Raw genomic sequence first — 20,000 nt, forward strand, 5'->3', positions numbered from 1 at the left:
AGAATGTGAGAAATGCTGAGCGCCTCATATACGAGAGGGCTGGACGTCACAGCGCTCATCTCAGAGTCGATCTCAACGAGCGTGTTCTCACGCTGAAAAATGAAAATGGTTTAAAAGGGCAGCGCTGATACCATCTGTTCACTCCAACAACAATTCAGTCAAATGATCCGCGGCATGAAAATAAATTACTTTTTAAAAAGCCTCCCTTTGTCCAGTTTCTAGGTATGTTGCGCAACTTGTGCTAGGGCCGACATTCTCATGGTGCATGTGACCAAAAACAATAACAAACAAAGACAGATGGAGAGAGAAAGAGAGAGAGAGAAAGAGAGAGAGAGAGAGGGAGAGAGAAGAGTGAGAGTAGAGTGGGAGAGAGAGAGAGAGAGGGAGAGAGAAGAGTGAGAGTAGAGTGGGAGAGAGAGAGAAGAGGGGGAGAGAGAAGAGTAGAGTGGGAGAGAGAGAGAGAAGAGGGGGAGAGAGGGAAAGAGATGGAAAGAGAACATAGGGAGAGAGAGAAGAGGGAGAGAGAGGAAGAGAGAAGAGAGAGAGAGAAGAAAGAGGAGTGGGGAGAGAGAAGAGGGGAGCATGCGAGTTAACGAAAGAGAGAGATGGAAGGAAGATGAGAGAGAGAGAGAGGGAGAGAGAGAGAGAGGGAGAGAGAGAAGAGGAGCGGCAGGAGCGTGCAAGAGAGAGACCAGTTAAAAGATGAAGAAGAGAGAAAGAGAAGAGTGGGAGAGCATGCGAGGTGACGAAAGAAAGAGATGGAAGGAAAGAGAGAGAGAAAGAGGGAGAGAGAGCATGCAAACGAGTGAGCTGGGGTAAAAGATAGGAGAGAGAGAGATAGGAGAGAGAGAGAGAGAGAGAGAGAGTGAAGAGGAAGGGTTGGAAGGTCCCCTCTCCAAGGGGATCGGCCTCCATTTCCTCAGCCACCAGAGGCCTGTGATGCCAGCTCCATTTTGACGACGCCCCCGCTGACCGTCTGCAGCAGATAAAACCTGACCGCTGGGATCATCTATCCGGCCAGCAGCCAAAGACCCAGGACAGCCAGAGAGACCTCACCACGTCTCACTAGTCCCTCCCTTTCCCTGAGAGTGTGGTGATGCATCTCATACTATTCCTTCTTTAAATGTTCCCAGCCCCTAAACACGCTCCTCTTCCTCCCCAGCACCGTGGTCTTCCTCCTCAGGGCAGCTGCGCTACCTGAACACACCAGCAGGACATTACATGAGTCATTCAGCTGACACTTATCTGACACTTATCCAAAGCCACTTACAATAATTGCATTGAGCGTAAGAAAAGCCAATGTACTAATAAACTACTACCCAGCAGAACTACTACCCAGCAGAACTCACAAGTGCATCTCCTTTCTAAAACAAGTGACTAAGAGCATAATGTAGTGCTGAAGGCAAAGTGCAAGAGTAGCAAATTAAAAATACAATAGGTGCTTAAGAGGGAGGATTGTTGTAGTACTTCTTGAAGAGGTGAGTTTTGAGGCTGTGGTGAAAGATGGGCAGCGACTCTGCTGTCCTGACCTCAGTGGGCAGTTCGTTCCACCACTGCGGGGCCAGGACAGAGAAGAGGGGTCAGGACAGAGAAGAGCCGTGACCGTGTCGATCGACCGCAGGGGCCTCGGAGTGATGGGGCAACCAGTCGCCCCGAGGTAGCAGAGCGTAGCGGTCGGGAGGGGGTGTAGGACTTGACCATGGCCTGGAGGTAGGAGGGAGCAGTACTGGTTTGAGGTTCGAGGATGACTCTGCAGAGCATCTATGCGATCCCCAACGAACATCCGACGTAGGATCTGTTACATCCTCCTGTATCAGCAAATCCATGTTCACCCGTCAGACACAGATGACACAGCGTCCTACTGCTGTGTGTGTGTGTGTGTGTGTGTGCGCACACGACACGTGCGTCAGTGTGCGTTTTCAGGATCAGAATGTTCTGTCAAGGTTAAGCCAACGCTATCTCTAACGCTATCTCTGAGGTTAGCATCATCAGTGACGCAACAGAGTGTGTGTGTGTCGGGGTCCCATTCACAATGACACACACTACTGTAACAACATCATATACACTCTACCAAACTACTAGATAGGTCTGCATGTTCAGATTAGCTTCAAGGAAAGCAAAGCCAAGGTATACACAGACACCCAACATTCCTATTGTCTATAGAGAAAGGTATCAAAATCAACATCCATCTTGAATTTGTGCTGAAAAGCTACCAATGAACCACCATAGGCCAACATTCTCTCTAATCTACATAAATTATAATCTGTTATCCACTATAGATTATACTCTGTCTGGTAGATTAGACATGCACCAGCACCTGACAGAGGAACTAAGGTTTGTGTGTGTGTGTGTGTGTGTGTGACATCGATGGTGTGTTCTTTTAGGCATGTAGTCTACTGCGTACGTTGCGTGTCTGTGTGTGTGTGTGTGTGTGTGTGTGTGTGTGTGTGTGGGGCCCCTCTGATCATCTTAGTGTCCTGGAGGGAGAGAAGAAAGGAGTGGAAAGAGAGAGAGAAGAAAAGAGAGGAAGAGGGCAGGCTGGTGAGAGAGAGACCACACCTCTGGTAATCAGAGACTAGATGGAGCCCCTCAGACCCAGATCCTAGTCCCAGATCCTAGTCCCAGCTCCTAGTCCCAGATCCTAGCCTCAGATCGTAGCCTCAGATCCTAGTCCCAGCTCCCAGCTCCAGCTCCTAGCCCCAGATCCTAGCCCCAGTTCCCAGTCCCAGATCCTAGCCTCAGATCCCAGTCCCAGATCCTAGCCTCAGATCCTAGCCTCAGATCCTAGCCTCAGATCCCAGTCCCAGATCCCAGGTCCTAGCCCCAGATCCTAGCCTCAGATCGTAGCCCCAGATCCTAGCCCCAGCTCCTAGCCTCAGATCCTAGCCCCAAATCCTAGCCTCAGATCGTAGCCCCAGATCCTAGCCCCAGATCCCCCCCCAGTCACATCCCTGTCCCTCCAGCCCCAGCAGAGTCCCCCGAGGCCAGGACAGGCAGAGGACCCCCCAGGGAAAGGGACATGACGTCACCATCACCACACCTCACCTCCCTGTACCTGTATCTGTACCTGTACCTGCCCCAGACACACCTCACCTCCCTGTACCTGCCCCAGACACACCTCACCTCCCTGTACCTGCCCCAGACACACCTCCCCTCCCTGTACCTGCCCCAGACACACCTCACCTCCCTGTACCTGCCCCAGACACACCTCACCTCCCTGTACCTGCCCCAGACACACCTCACCTCCCTGTACCTGCCACAGACACACCTCACCTCCCTGTACCTGCCCCAGACACACCTCACCTCCCTGTACCTGCCCCAGACACACCTCACCTCCCTGTACCTGCCCCAGACACACCTCCCCTCCCTGTACCTGCCCCAGACACACCTCCCCTCCCTGTACCTGCCCCAGACACACCTCCCCTCCCTGTACCTGCCCCAGACACACCTCCCCTCCCTGTACCTGCCCCAGACACAACAGCAGCAGCAGTAGCAGGCAGGCAGAAACAACCCGTTTCTAGTCTGGTCTGCGTTAATGACAGCCATCTTCAACTCACAATAGCACTTAGGAATAAAAACAATAGTCATGGCCTCTAACAACGACAATAACAACAACATAATAATAATAATAACTACAATAACAACGACGCTACTGCAACAGGCCCGCTCAACAACTGCAAACCAGAAAAACAAAACAAACACAAACCAGAAAAACAAAACAAATAGCCAAACTTGTAAGAGTTTGTTCTTTCTTATAGGCTACTTTTACCATCACCATGGCACGTTTGCTCGTTAGCTCACTACAGCAGTCAGGTTGTTAGAAAACGGCCGTCTCACAACGGCCCGCCCTGAGGACGAGGGTACGAGCTGTTCTCCAGAGCGAACGCCCAACAGGGGACTGGTGTTGTTAGATAATACAGCACATAGCAGCACGTAGACCCCGTCACCACAGCAGGAGAGGGAAGTGGGGAGAGGGAGAGAGAGAGGGGGGGAGAGAGAGAGAGAGAGAGAGAGGGAGAGGGAGAGGGGGAGAGAGGATGGGAGAGGGAGAGGGAATGGGAGAGGGAGAGAGAGTTAGGGGGAGAAGGGAGAAGGGAGAGGGAGAGAGGGAGAGTGGGAGAGAGGGAGAGAGAGGGGGAGAAGGGAGAGAGAGAGAGGGAGAGAGAGAGGGAGAGAAGGGAGAGGGGAGGAGAAGAAAAGAGCAGTGTTCAGACAAAGAGAGAGCGGGCGGGTCGTGTTCTGGATTCCCGGACCGAGCCACACGTTTCCCTCCGGGAGGAGAGGAGGACATCGTTGGGATGACAGAGACACCGCGGACGAAGCACAACACTGCACCCCTCTCCCTCTCCCTCTGCTCTGCTCTGCCAGGCCAGCCTGCTGTGTGTGTGTGCGTGTGTGTGTGTGTGTGTGAGAGACAACAATCCCCATCCCCAGATGGCCTCTGAATGAGTGAGGTTGGAAGTGGGTGGAAGCAGCTGCCATTCATGTCCGGATGAGGAAATAAGAAAGAGAATTATAGAGTGGGGGGGGGGGGGGGGGGTCAGGGGTCAAATCAATAAGTGCCCTTAAATGGTGCGGTGAAAGGGGGTGCCGTGAAAGACCCCTCAGAACCCCTCCCTCTAGCAGCCCAGCTTGGAGAACCGCTCTCAGATTAAATATAGCCCGGATGTGTGTGTGTGTGTGTGTGTGTGTGTGTGTGACTCAGTGATCACCTGAAGATGGTGTAGGGGTGAACCGGGTGAGAGACACTGATACGTGCGCCTGTCTGCTTCCTGCGCCTCAACCTTCCTCCCTTCTCCTCACTGTCCATCCTGGGTGAGGGTGCCATGTCACATGATGATGGCACATCACCCAATCAAATGAGGGCACAGCTGCCAAGCGCACTGCAGCACTGGGGCAATTACACCGCTACGCAGAGAGAGAGAGAGAGAGAGAGAGAGAGAGAGAGAGAGGGGGGGGGGGGGAGAGGGAGAGAGAGACAGAGAGAGAGGGGGGAGGGGGGGGAGAGGGAGAGAGAGAGAGGGAGAAGAGAGAGAGAGAGGAGAGGGGGGGAGAGGGAGAGAGAGAGAGAGGGAGAAGAGAGAGAGAGGAAGTGAGCAAGAGAGAATGAACGATAGAAGAGAAAGAAATAGGAAGAGTAGCATCATTAAGACTCTCTCTCTCCCCCCTCTCTCTCTCTCTCTCTCCCTCTCTCTCTCTCTCTCTCTGCTGCTCTCGCCATCCACCCACACACCCTCCTTTCACCCTCGCTTGGCTGGGACAAACTCCATAAACAGGAAGTGAGGCGCCCAGGCACTTCCTGTCTCTCCTGAAGTGGGCCTCTCGTTCTCAGGGTTGAGGAGGGGCAAGGTTACAGCGACTGCCGTTCCCAGACACAATATGGGACCCCCTCGCCACCAGACGCCTCCGAGGCACACCCGCCATGTAGATCAAACACAGATCAAACCTCTCCTCTGTCTCAAACGTCCGTTGTCCTGTCCTCCTTGAGATTAGTGACAAAAAGGCCAAGTGGATAGGGAGTGTCTGTATGTGTGTGTGTGTGTGTGTGCGCGCGCGCGCTGCTGATGGTGCGGATCTAGATGCGAAGGCAAGGTTACCGCAAGGCCGTCCCACTCATCATCTCAAGCTTCAAGACCGGTTTATTCGCCGTGTGAATGATTTATGATTTACACATACTAGGAATTCCTTTAGGGTAACGGTGTACAGACTGGCGGAGACGACATTGGACAGGGCTGGGGACGGGGACAGCGCAAAGACAGGACGGGACAGCGCAAAGACGGGACGGGACAGCGCAAAGACGGGACGGGACAGCGCAAAGATGGGACAGGACAGCGCAAAGACGGGACAGTGCGAATACAACGTACAATATAGGCAAATATACAGGAAAGCACTCTCACATACTGAGCCGGTAAGGTCAGAGAGGGTTGCACTGTGAGGTATGGACACACACACACACACACACACACACACCCTCTGCCCCCCTCTCTCTCCCTCCGTGCAGCCAGACAGGGTGTGTTCGTCTCCAGCAGCACACGGCCCATTGAAGCTGGTGACTCTCGGGACTGGCCGCTGTGTGTGTGTGTGTGTGTGTGTGTGTGTGTGTGTGCTCTCGGGGACGGGCCGCTGGCGTGGGGGCCGGTCTGTGCTTCCCCTCCAGGACCGGCTCACTGATAACGATGGCATCTCTCTTCAGATCTAAACTCTCGGGGCGGTCACTGGAGCATGATAACCCTAACCCTAACCCAGATAACGCCTGGCCTGCTAAGCGTGTGACAAACAGTGGACATGCGTGACATCAGCTCAAAAAAACACACACCATCTGTTCATTCGTACCCTGATATACCCCCCCCCCCCCCCACCCCAGATCTACCCCATTTACAGTATGATGATGATGATAACCTCCTCTCGGCCCTGCAGACCTGTGAGTCGCACACCGCCAACGCCATCACCACCGGCCATGTTGTGAAGTGAAGATCACGACCATAGTGGGGTTGCATTGGGAGCAGGTGCTGCCGTGTCCTGGACCTCAGGTCAACACAAACCCCATCACCTGGGTGTGTCCAACCAACCAACCCACACACACACACACACACACGCACACACACACACACGTACGCACGCACGCACGCACGCACACACACAAACTCAACTCCGACACCACATCGATGCCAAAGCGCCTGATTAGCTGACGGTGGTGCTGATGTAACAGGAAGTGCCCAAAATAGAACCGGTCAGTCATTTCCCCGTTAATGAGCCAATGAGACGTCAACGCCCCAGCCAAGTCCCACCCCAGGTCTGGTGATAATTGCACCTTGCAAAGGCTGCTGGGAGACCTGGCTGGCACTGGCCTCGCTTTCACAAAGACTCTGTGTGTGTGTGTGTGTGTGTGTGTGTGTGTGTGTGTGTGTGTGTGTGTCACACATATAGGCGAGATCATATGCATGACGCAGACACACGCATGCGCACACAAACACACGCATAAAGGGCACGTTGTTGGCGCTGAGGAGAGCGTGAGTGTCAACACTGTTATGAACCTCACAGAGCTCGCTGCTCTAATGTAAGGCAGCTGTGCGTGCACGCGCGCGCGGGTTATAATTTGGCCCCCCCATCATTAAACCCTCCGTAAGGAGCTAGGTTAAATATAGACTTTTACTGCAGCTAACGCTAGCCCACGCTGGCTAACGCCACAACCACAAGAGAGGGGAAAGACATCTCTTCCTCCCAAGTCGGTCGGAGCTCAGTCCAATCCAGCCTCTCTGTTAGGACTAGCTGAGACAACAAGAATAATAATAATAACAGGGAGTAGCTTAAACTGCAGGCTACACAGACATAGGCTAAGTCACTTGTGTTAGCTGGGCTAGGGCTAACTCCGCTAGCTTGGTGAGGACCAGGCTAAGTCACTTGTGTTAGCTAGGCTAGGGCTAACTCCGCTAGCTTGGTGAGGACCAGCACACAGACCTGTCACAACCAGACAGGTCCTCCTCGCAGGCCAGAGGGTCAAAGTCTGACCGTGCGCAGCACCCAAAAACAACAAACGTCCTCGGGAAGGAACACGGTGTCCAAGCAAACACAGCTGGGGGGGACAGAGGAGGAGAGGAGCTGGGGGGGACAGAGGAGGAGAGGAGCTGGGGGGGACAGAGGAGGAGAGGAGCTGGGGGGGACAGAGGAGGAGAGGAGCTGGGGGGGACAGAGGGAGAGGAGCTGGGGGGGACAGAGGAGGAGAGGAGCTGGGGGGACAGAGGAGGAGAGGAGCTGGGGGGGACAGAGGAGGAGAGGAGCTGGGGGGGACAGAGGAGGAGAGGAGCTGGGGGGGACAGAGGAGGAGAGGAGCTGGGGGGGACAGAGGAGGAGAGGAGCTGGGGGGTACAGAGGAGGAGAGGAGCTGGGGGGGACAGAGGAGGAGAGGAGCTGGGGGGGACAGAGGAGGAGAGGAGCTGGGGGGGACAGAGGGAGAGGAGCTGGGGGGGACAGAGGAGGAGAGGAGCTGGGGGGACAGAGGAGGAGAGGAGCTGGGGGGGACAGAGGAGGAGAGGAGCTGGGGGGGACAGAGGAGGAGAGGAGCTGGGGGGGACAGAGGGAGAGAGGAGCTGGGGGGGACAGAGGGAGAGGAGCTGGGGGGACAGAGGAGGAGAGGAGCTGGGGGGGACAGAGGAGGAGAGGAGCTGGGGGGGACAGAGGAGGAGAGGAGCTGGGGGGGACAGAGGAGGAGAGGAGCTGGGGGGGACAGAGGAGGAGAGGAGCTGGGGGGGACAGAGGAGGAGAGGAGCTGGGGGGGACAGAGGAGGAGAGGAGCTGGGGGGGACAGAGGGAGAGGAGCTGGGGGGGACAGAGGGAGAGGAGCTGGGGGGGACAGAGGAGGAGAGGAGCTGGGGGGGACAGAGGGAGAGAGGAGCTGGGGGGGACAGAGGAGGAGAGGAGCTGGGGGGGACAGAGGGAGAGGAGCTGGGGGGCACAGAGGAGGAGAGGAGCTGGGGGGGACAGAGGGAGAGGAGCTGGGGGGGACAGAGGAGGAGAGGAGCTGGGGGGACAGAGGAGGAGAGGAGCTGGGGGGGACAGAGGAGGAGAGGAGCTGGGGGGACAGAGGAGGAGAGGAGCTGGGGGGGAAAGAGGGAGAGAGGAGCTGGGGGGGACAGAGGAGGAGAGGAGCTGGGGGGGACAGAGGGAGAGGAGCTGGGGGGGACAGAGGAGGAGAGGAGCTGGGGGGACAGAGGAGGAGAGGAGCTGGGGGGGACAGAGGAGGAGGAGCTGGGGGGGACAGAGGAGGAGAGGAGCTGGGGGGGACAGAGGAGGAGAGGAGCTGGGGGGGACAGAGGAGGAGAGGAGCTGGGGGGGACAGAGGAGGAGAGGAGCTGGGGGGGACAGAGGGAGAGGAGCTGGGGGGACAGAGGGAGAGGAGCTGGGGGGGACAGAGGAGGAGAGGAGCTGGGGGGGACAGAGGAGGAGGAGCTGGGGGGGACAGAGGGAGAGGAGCTGGGGGGGACAGAGGAGGAGGAGCTGGGGGGGACAGAGGGAGAGGAGCTGGGGGGGACAGAGGAGGAGAGGAGCTGGGGGGGACAGAGGAGGAGAGGAGCTGGGGGGGACAGAGGAGGAGAGGAGCTGGGGGGGACAGAGGAGGAGAGGAGCTGGGGGGGACAGAGGAGGAGAGGAGCTGGGGGGGACAGAGGAGGAGAGGAGCTGGGGGGGACAGAGGAGGAGAGGAGCTGGGGGGGACAGAGGAGGAGAGGAGCTGGGGGGGACAGAGGGAGAGGAGCTGGGGGGGACAGAGGAGGAGAGGAGCTGGGGGGGACAGAGGAGGAGAGGAGCTGGGGGGGACAGAGGAGGAGAGGAGCTGGGGGGGACAGAGGGAGAAGGCTGGCTGAATGCCATTCCCCTCCGACCCGCCTTTGCTCACTCCGGCTGTGTGCCATTCTCTGCTCACCAACCAACTCCCTAACTAACCCAAACCCACCGTACCCTGGCCTGTCGTCTTCCTGGGTTTCATAAAGGCGACTGGCTACGTGCCACCTCCCCTCCAGCCCTGTGGACGAGCTTTAACTCACTCACTCCTTCCTTCCTTCCCTCCCTCCCTCTCTCTCTCTCTCTCTCTCTCTCTCCTCTCCCTCCCTCCCTCCCTCCCTCCCTCCCTCCCTCCCTCCCTCCATACCCAGAGACTACAGCAAAATCTCTGCAACGGCATCGCTGTCCTCAAATGTCTCTGCCAAGCCGCAACGCAGAAATGGAGAGAGCGAAAGAGAGAGAGAGAGAGAACCACAATAACCTTCTCAGAGGAGAAGGGAGAGAAGGGAGGAGAGGAGAACCAGCGGGAGAGAAAGAGTAGAGCCAGATAGAGAGAAAGTTACAGTGTCAACAAGGACTGGGATGGATCAACTCAGCAGCAATAATACAGAGAGAGGGAGGGAGGGAGGGAGGGAGAGAGAGAGGGGGAGAGAGAGAGAGAGAGAGAGAGAGAGAGGGAGAAGGAGAGAGAGGGAGAGAGAGAGTACCTATAGAAGAAGCAGTCGCAGCACACCAGAACCCCCATCCAGCTGGCTCCCGAGGCGGTGCTGCGTTCGTGAGCGTCCGATCCAGCTCTCTTCTTCTCTCTCTCTCTCTCTTTCTCTCCGTTCCCCTCCTCCGCTCTCAACTACAGGTGAAGGAGGGCTGCAGTCCCAGAGCCCCGCTCAGGCATAGCACCTTCCGTACACACACACACACACACACACTCGCGCGCTGTGACGACTGGCTGCACGCGACCGATGTCCCCTTGGCGTGAGGTAGGTCACACACACATACACACTCGTTCTTACTGGTCCAGTCAGCACACACACACACACACACACACTACAGAGTCCACGGCACGCAAAAAACTGAGCTCGTTCAAAATGTGTTCCTCTCCTCAGTAAAGCTAGTGTCCGTCTCTCCTTCTCTCCCTCTCTCTCTCCTTCTCTCTCTCTCTCTCCCTCCGTCCCTCCCTCGTTCGTTCGTTCGCTCGCTCGCTGGCTCCCTCTTGAAAGGCGGGAAGATTAGGCTGGCAAACACACTCGCATAAACAAACTGCTGACTGCTGGGCAGGACAGGGGGGACTGCGGGTGAGAGAGAGAGAGAGAGAGAGAGAGAGAGAGAAAATAGAGACAGAGAGGGACAGAGGCAGAACGAGATAGAGAAAGAGGGAGGAGAGAGAGAGAGGGATGGAGAGAGTGACAGAAAGATAGAAAGTGATAGGGGAGGGGGTCTGTAGAAATCTCTGCCATCTGCATCCTAAACAAGAACTGAAACACACACACGCTCGTGCACACACACACACAAACATTCCTCAGAGACATACCTGATCCTAATCCAGTTAGTGTGCAGTTAACTGACCCTTAGACTAAAACATGACCGTTGAAATGTCAGGCATGTTGCAAAAGCAGAGATGGGTAATTGTCAACTCAAAGTCAACAAGGGCCTTTCTCTCTCTCTCTCTCTCCCTCTCCCTCTCCCACACACACACAGTTCTTAATCATTCATTCACATTTCGGAGGAATAGGAGTCACTGCCGCTGTGATCCACACCCAGGAATCTAGCCAATCACCGAGCTGCTCTTTGGTCACTTGTGTGGGCAAATGAGGTGAAGGACCCAGGGGTGTTCTAAGGACCTCTGTCTCTGTCCAGTATGTTCTCTTACACTCCTCTAATTCCTCACTCTTTTCACCCTCCTCCTCTGTCTGTCATCTGCAGTGTCCCACAACTGCAGGTGGAATATCCCGTGCTCAGAGCAGTGTGTGTGCGCATGCGTGTGCGTAGACACACGCGCGCGCATGCGCGGAAGGGAGACAGACAACGCAGGACTAACCCTCGCCATGATGAGACGGCCGGCTCCATCAACGTCAGATCACACCACAGCCTCGCAGAAAAAAAACACCACGGCGCCGCCACACAGGCTCAGTGCAAACGGACAAGTGTGTGTGTACAAGTGTGTGTGTGTGGGGGGTTCTATAGAAAAGGGGACAAAGACGTACACCGCCCAGATCGTCCGTATTACGTAAGGATGGGGTTGAGTATTTCGTTACCGGCCTAGCGACGCCCCCAGAGGGGGGGGGGGGCAGTAACCAGACCCCTCCTGCAGCCGGCGCCATGATATAACCCCGCATCCGGATAGCCCCCCCTTCTCTCTCTCCTGTGTCTGTTCATCATTAGATGAAAGATGGGAGGAGGAGAGAGGAGACCGCACCAGCGGTCAAGCACACTTAGATCCAATGACGTCATCATCCCCCCCGCCCCTGACCACACTTGGAAACACTGGCTTTTAATTACCCCTCCAGCCTGTCTATGCATGAACACACACACACACCTTCTGATAGATAGACACACACACACACACACACCTTCCCACTCTCTGTCACCCCGTGACGCAGACGCAGCAGGCAGTAGGAGTTGGCCGATAACCGCGTTCTCACATTTGTGCCCGTGTGATGAAGTGGATGTGTGCTCAGAACTCGTTAGTCCCTTTGTGTTTCAGTACATAAGAGGTAGGAATGTGTGTGTGTGTGTGTGTGTGTGAGAGAGGGGGGGGGGGGGGCAGTGGAAGTGCCTGTACCTGATAAGGCCAGAGGGAAAAGGAAGGAGAGGAAACTGCCCTTACATCAACAATCACTCTCAACAAACGCGCCGTGTTAGTGTGTGTGCCATGTTAGTGTGTGTGCTCCGTGTTAGTGTGTGCTCCGTGTTAGTGTGTGTGCTCCGTGTTAGTGTGTGTGCCGTGTTAGTGTGTGTGCTCCGTGTTAGTGTGTGTGCTCCGTGTTAGTGTGTGCTCCGTGTTAGTGTGTTCTCCGTGTTAGTGTGTGTGCCGTGTTAGTGTGTGTGCTCCGTGTTAGTGTGTGTGCTCCGTGTTAGTGTGTGTGCTCCGTGTTAGTGTGTGTGCTCCGTGTTAGTGTGTGTGCCGTGTTAGTGTGTGCCGTGTTAGTGTGTGTGCTCCGTGTTAGTGTGTGCCGTGTTAGTGTGTGCCGTGTTAGTGTGTGTGCTCCGTGTTAGTGTGTGCTCCGTGTTAGTGTGTGTGCCGTGTTAGTGTGTGCCGTGTTAGTGTGTGCCGTGTTAGTGTGTGTGCTCCGTGTTAGTGTGTGCTCCGTGTTAGTGTGTGCTCCGTGTTAGTGTGTGCTCCGTGTTAGTGTGTGTGCTCCGTGTTAGTGTGTGTGCCGTGTTAGTGTGTGCGCCGTGTTAGTGTGTGTGCTCCGTGTTAGTGTGCTCCGTGTTAGTGTGTGCTCAGTGTTAGTGTGCGCACCTTCTCAACCTCGGGCCTAGGAGCCCCATCAAAACATCCAGATCAACAGAAAAGCAGGGAATTGGACAGAACAGTTACAGAGGCCAGCTTTAACCTTCCACATCACAGGAACAGTTACAGAGGCCAGCTTTAACCTTCCACATCACAGGAACAGTTACAGAGGCCAGCTTTAACCTTCCAGATCACAGGAACAGTTACAGAGGCCAGCTTTAACCTTCCAGATCACAGGAACAGTTACAGAGGCCAGCTTTAACCTTCCACATCACAGGAACAGTTACAGAGGCCAGCTTTAACCTTCCCAATCCCAGGAAGTCTGCTTGCTTGGCAGACAAAGAAAGTCTATTCATTCATTTAACTTCTGACTTGGAGATAACATGATGAAGCACAGCCCAGGGAGAGAGAACTCGTGACTGGACTTTTAATGGTGTGGACATGGTGAAAGGATGGGCCCAGTATACACAGCCATCCTGCCAACGAGAGAGGGCGAGGGGGCAACACACACACACGGTTGCTATAGGAGGGGTGTTGGTATTATTGAGGAGGGGAGGAAAGGGTGTTACAGATCTCTGGGGGATCATTAGCTGCTTTCGGTTTCTCCTCAATGTAAGAGAAACAAAAGCGATAGAGATTGAGACCCTCCCCCCCCCCCCCCTACACGTGGGCAACCCAATGGCAAGCTGACACAACACTGACAAACCATCAAATCATTTCAGCTTGATTGATCACGACCAAAATCAGATTTGGGAGAAAAAAACCTAAAATAAACAATCTACGGCTCATGTTCATGGTTACCCGCTGGAATAATACTCCGAATTCATCCGGAAATAAACTCTTTTTCTTGACAGGTTTTTATTCTTCAGATTGCTTTATGGAGCCTGATCATAAACACGCGTTTCTTCAACAAAGAAAAGCACAAAGCTGTAATGATGCGGGATCCATAACCAGACACGTACACAACATGAGTGTGATGCAAAAGCATCCGAGCAACTTCCCAGAGAAAGTAACCCGAGAAGTGAGAACAGAAGACGATCCTTACCTATTTAAAGTATATGAGCCGTTCCGTTTGAACCTCATACCGGACGATAGGAATCGGATTAAGAAATCCAGAATTGATCGCGTTCAGCTCTCGATGCGGCTCGAAAACGACCGTGTGTTTGACGGATGCGGACAGGGAACGAGCTCTCTCTTCTCTTCTGCTCTCTCTATCTCTCTTCTCTCTCTCTATCTCTCTTCTCTCTCTTCTGCTCTCTCTATCTCTCTTCTCTCTCTTCTGCTCTCTCTCTCGCTCCTTCCAGACCTCCGCCCCCTCGTCTCTTCCCCTGCCTCGATGCTGGCCAGGGTTTTCAAGCCGTGGTTCAATTAAACAAAAAGTCCGATGCGCCATTAGCCTACATATCTACAATTTAATCAGTGTTATTATTGCAAACTCCGCGTCTAAAGTGTGACTCAGTGTGATTCAACGCTCTTTGTGTCAAAAGGCAATGACGTCGCCTAAATCCCAACACCTCGTCGCTGCCAACGCATCAATTTCAAGACTTTCTAAATATACAACAGGCTACTATTAATGCAGTGTGATTTTTCACATTACTTGAAATGGTAGGCATACAAACGGATTAGATTCCAAAGTCGATGCACAATAAAAAATACAAATTATATTATCCGTTTTCCAGTCATGAAAAATGATTGATGACGTGAGATTTGTTTTCCATGCAGACACGGAGAAGCCTTGATCTCATGTTTCAAGAGCGTTTCTTATCTGACAGGCTAGACTATATTTCCTCTCTCATGCTTGAAAAACAGACAGAGGACAGCATGCATGCTCCAAAGCCACACCTGTGAACAACAGAAGTGAGACGGATCTGAAGCTAAGAATATTGATGATAAATTCATTAATAACATCTATACCCACTGGCTATTGGGCGCGTGTGTAATGGGATTCTACTGGGCAAACAGAATCATGAGCACATTAAGCTTTGCCATGACCAATCAGATCAGAGCATCCACTTATCTTTCACAGACATCTTGAGTTCATGTAGTCCTGTCAACCCCCACCAACCACCAAGGAGGTTCTACCTGGAATGAGCATCTAGTTCTACCCATGACTACAGCCCAATGTAACCACTGCTTACTAGCGCCTAGCTTCCTGCCCTGGGCAGTTAAACCAGGTGAGGGATGTAGCCTTGCTCACATGGTAATACAAAGACCCACCATGCCCTCTGGTTCACAACCTGAACACACCCTGGTCCTAAACTCAACACAGTCACTAGGGAGACGGGCTGAACATTGACTACAGTCTAGAGAAGTGTGCTATGGTGAGGTGACTGATGTGACACTGAAGTGACAACAACGTGACATCGACCCGCAGGGTCCCCAAAGCCTCGGGGGATGTGTCGGCAGGTCTGTGTGTGTTCAACACAACTGAAGCTGTTTACAGTTAGTTAGAGCTAGAGAGATGAAGGCGGTTAGTCACAGAAGACGGTCAACTGGCTGTGACTGTCACTTGGACTGAGGGACAGATAAAAGCACTGGTCCACACAGACGTCCGTTCAGGTCAGATCACTGGTCACACGGACGAGGAAACGGAGTATTAGAGGGACTAAGAACTGGAGGGAGGATGAGAGAGGGAGGGAGGGAGGAAGGGAGAGAGGGAGGGAGGGAGGAAGGAAGGGAGGGAGAGAGGGATGTTAGGAAGGATGATATGGAGAGATGGAGAACAGGTTAGAGCTAATGACGTAATCTGACTCTGTGTGTGTGTGTATGTGTGTGCTGCCTGCCCTGCTCTCTCTCTATGCAGCACCAGAGCAGTGTGTGTGTGTGTGTGTGTGTGCGGGTGTGTGCGGGTGCGTGCGTGTGTGTGTGCGTGTCTGGCTGCAGTAGCCCTCATGTTGGCTTGTTTATTACTGTAAGAGCAGAGTGGTACCAGAAGTGCTGATCGATCAATCTCTGTCTCTGCTGCTGGACTCCCTCGAACCGCAGAGTTACACAACACCTCCCAGAGAGGGGAGGAGGAGAGAGGGAGGGAGGGAGCGAGGGATAGGACGAAGGTGGTGAAGGAGAGAAGAGAGGGGGGGGGGGACTGCAGACCATAAACCTCTGTTGTTGTTGTTGTTGTTGTTGCCGCAAAACAAGCCCCTCCCGCCCTCCTACATCCATTCATCTGCCAAATTAGCTTATTGTTTGTTCATCCCCGCCTCCCTGCTCTCTCCATTCATCCCTCCACCTCTCTCATTCACATCTCCCTACGACGGCCCCGCATCGGCCTTTTCACGCCTCTCGTTTCGCGCCTCGCTCCTTCTCTCCGCCCCCCTCCCCCTCCCCCTCCTCCGCATGTTGCGTAAGAGCAGCAGCGCTTCGTGTGGTCGCATACTAAAACAAAAACCCCCCCGGTGGTCAGTTTCTGCTTCCTTCCCCAGGGCCGCCGTGACCTTCGCCGCCGCGATCCTCGGCCTCCGCCGCTACCGTCGTCATCGCTGTCGTCGTGGTCGCTGTCGTCAGCGCGTCGAGGGCGGGAGGGAGGAGGTGAAAAGGTCCCGTCGCTCCCGTCTCTTCGTTGACGCAGTTTGTTCCAAGATGGTCGCCCTGCCGAGAGAGGAGATCCAAGCTGAGCCTCCTCCCTCGTCCTGCTCCCCCTCCCCCTTCATGCTCCTTCTCCTCCATCACGCTCCTCCTCCATCATGCTCCTTCTCCTCCTCCCCCCTCATGCTCCTCCCCCTTCATGCTCCTTCTCCTCCATCACGCTCCTCCTCCATCATGCTCCTTCTCCTCCTCCCCCCTCATGCTCCTCCTCCCCCCTCATGCTCCTCCTCCCCCCTCATGCTCCTCCTCCCTCATCATGCTCCTCCTCCTCCATCATGCTCCTCCTCCCTCGTCATGCTCCTCCTCCCTCGTCATGCTCCTCCTCCCTCGTCATGCTCCTCCTCCTCCATCATGCTCCTCCTCCCTCATCATGCTCCTCCTCCCTCGTCATGCTCCTCCTCATCCATCTTCCTCCCTCCCTCCTGCTGACAGCTACTGGGCTGAGTAGAGAAGTTTCCAGAGAGACTGCAGTGCCTTATAGAGCAGCTCTTACCCCCCATCCCCCTCAAAGACACACACACACACACACACACACACACACACACACACACACACACTCAGGTGTGGGGAGCAGCAGAAGGGTGATACTGAGAGGAAACACGTTACGTTGACAGGAGCCAAAAATGGCCTTTATCTTTGACCATAGAAACACTCGGGAGACATATGAATATACATATCGGAGCCATATATGTAACCTGGTGTGCGCGCACACACACACACACACACACACACACACACACACGTGAGTGTGGGGCCAGGGCAGGGGCCTGGGAATGAAAGAGCCTACAGAGGAGCGGGCAGGCCGTCAGACTGACGCCACGGGTCTGTGTTCAACATACAGCCAGAGTCTAAGCTGAGGAGGACGCCCCCCATAACTCACGCTTTACAGCCGTCTCTCTGGGGGTCACCGGGGGGGAAAACGTGAGAGAAACTGGTCCCGGCCCAAAATGGAAGCTCCAGTTACACACTGCAACCTCTCCATCTTTAAAGCAGACTCCTGGTTACTTACTGGCTCCAGGGGGATGCTGGGAGAACGCTGGCCTGGTCTGGACCGATGTGAAGCGCCCATGTCGTCCGAGGAATTCAATTTTGCAGAGGAAATGCCATGCAACCCGACCTATGAGGTGAGAATTCCTCAGGAAATTGTGAATCTTGCCAAACTCAACCCTCGGTTTGGGGTTCGGGCAATGATGTCACTTGAGTGCTCTCCTGGCATGTAACCACATGGGAAGTGGTGGTGGAGGGCTGTGCTCTGGCTCCACCTGCTGTTCTGCAGGAGTAACTGCAGCCAGCAGTCATAGGAGGAAGTAGCAGGTCGTGTGCTGGCTGATAGGTTACAGGCTGCAGCCAAGGCCAAGTGATGAAGGAGAGGAGGAGAGGGGTTAAGGAGATAAGGAAGGAGACAGCACAGGGAGCCTGAGGGAGGAAAATAAGTCATTGATGTTTAACTAGCCGGCAAGCTGTCTGCTATTGGCAGTATGCTGCTGGTGCTGAAGTTAGAAGAAGGCAGTTAAGGGTGCAGTAGGCTACGTACGCTTTTAAACATTCAATATTGCTAATATTGCTATGATGAATTGATAGGGATAAGTGACTGAGCTCCTCTGTGAAAAAGCAATTACAAAAATGATAATTTGGTATCTGTTCGACAATAGAGAACAGCAAAACAAAGAAGAAGAAGAAGAAGCTTGGAGGTGTCGCCACACCTGAGTCAAAGTATGCACACATGCTGAGATCCAATCAGCAACGCGGGACATTCTTCTACGGCCTTATAGGTCCCCTCAAACCCTCAACCCGTCGGATTGCAGACGGAATGTAACCTGACAGATGGAATTTCCCCTAGTTGCTAAGGCAACTTTAAGGACAGGCGAGGAGATGAAAGGGGAGGGGCTGGCGCGGCGTGCTGTCTGGTATTGTTGGTATGCTGCTGGAGTCGGTCATGTGACGAGGGGCGGGTGTTGAGAGAGACAGACCAGGGCTCTCTAGGAGGGCCTGCAAGCCCAGATTACACAGCGTCACCATCTGATTTCATGCTTGGATTGATCTCTCTCTCTCTCTCTCTCTCTCTCTCTCTCTCTCTCTCATGCAGTTCACAACACACATCTCTCTTGGACATGAGGAATCATTCTGCATCAGCTTATTATTCTGTATCAAACAAAGGAGAAATCAATATGAGATCTATTAAAAATAATTGACCAAACAAGATATCTAACTCCACAGAGGAGGATTGGAGCATTTTAAAGCACTGAACACGTTCCTCCACCAGAGGTACAACACTGACTGGGAAGCTACTGCCCCCTTGTGTCTGATCCAGGTAATAACACCCATCTACTCCAGTCCCTATGAAAAGTCTGCATGTTGACAATGAGTGCATCCCAACACGTTTTCCACACATCCTCCCTTCCTCTGCCCGTTCACCACTCCTCCCCCACTCCCCGGACCTCTCAGAGAGGAGGAGTGAACGAAGTGAGCGAGGGCGGAGAAGACAATCTGGGGACACATCGGTCACTCCTGCATTACACGCTGCCACCACCGACTGATGAAGTGCCAATTCAAGCTCTGACGCAAGGTTCTTTATCTTCTAACTTTGTGTTATTGTTTGATTATGGACTGAAATACTCTATGGTTGCAGCTGAGCCATTTCTCATCTATGGAATCAAATACAAGGCTCAATGAAATTAGCATGCACAGCTGAGTATGCTTAGTATTAGTATGCCATCTCCTTATCAAAGGTAGGTCCAGTGTGAAATTAAATCAATGATCTGGAAAATGGCCATCAGGTTTATAGGATTGGATACAAAAAATCTGTATTGCTAAAGTTTTCTGAAAACATCTGAAGTACTGAATTATATAAGCCGAAAAGTCATTCGGATCCAATGGTTGTTTCCCATCATTCCCCATTTATTCAGCTTCTGATTAGTTATAAAAACATTCATTTGGCAGATTTATTAATGTGTTGCTTGATTCACAGCCTGTCTAACGGAAAGCACGCGCTCACAGTGGTGTAGTAGAGACTAAACATGTGGTACCACGTTGTCATCGCTTCAACTTTCCCCTTTTCAAACTCCGCTTACGCCAGTAGTGGAGTGAGTGTCACTGGTGCACGTGTGATTGGCTTATGCTTGTGGGTGTGAGTTTTGATCTGGGAAATGCTTCTGCAAAGCATGCATGTGTATCCTCCTTCAGAACGTCGCTTCGGTTGCCTCCGACAGTATTAGGACAGCAGGTGCTATGAATATGAGCCACCCTCCTCATGCATATTCATAATAATATGAGCTACCCTCCTCATGCATATTCATATACCCGGAGTGACCAAGTCAGTAGTGAGCGAGAGGAGGTGGTGATGGGATGCATCTAAACATCGAGCTTCTAAACATCTCTTCAGCCTCTATCTCCATCGAGTTTAGCCGAGGCCTAATCTGAACGGATGTAGGTTTTGGCAATAAACCTTGTCATTCGTTGTCACACTGCCCAATCAGTGGCGAGTCTGGCGATGCAAATTAATCTGATTTGGGGCGAGAGATTCTCTCGATTCGATCCAGACTATTTTGCAAGAGCACAGTCGCTGGCTGCGTCCGGTGCTGGCTCCGCCCAAGACGACTGTGATTGGTTTAAAGAAATACTGCGTTTTTTCCCCCCCTATTGCAGAATGGTAATATGTCCAGCCAGACCTGTCTCCGGCGCTGGTGTG

At 53.6% G+C, this 20,000-nt stretch overlaps 1 protein-coding gene across 2 annotated transcripts in view; it reads right to left on the bottom strand.

Moving 5' to 3' along the window:
* The window catches only part of mob2a (MOB kinase activator 2a), a 67,850-nt gene that overhangs the window by 31,314 nt on the left and 16,536 nt on the right, over positions 1–20,000 (bottom strand). Inside the window, exon 1 of one of the 2 annotated variants that reach the window (XM_084452979.1) lies at positions 9,984–10,502. The exons of the other annotated variant lie outside the window; for it this stretch is intronic. Within the exon in view, the coding sequence (XP_084309105.1) occupies positions 9,984–10,021 (38 nt within the window). The 5' untranslated portion in view covers positions 10,022–10,502. Of the gene's footprint in view, positions 1–9,983; positions 10,503–20,000 lie in introns of those variants that run through there. 2 annotated transcript variants of the gene reach the window in all.

This window comes from Borostomias antarcticus (assembly GCF_949987555.1).
Source record: "Borostomias antarcticus genome assembly, chromosome: 18".
Lineage (NCBI taxonomy): Eukaryota > Metazoa > Chordata > Actinopteri > Stomiiformes > Stomiidae > Borostomias > Borostomias antarcticus.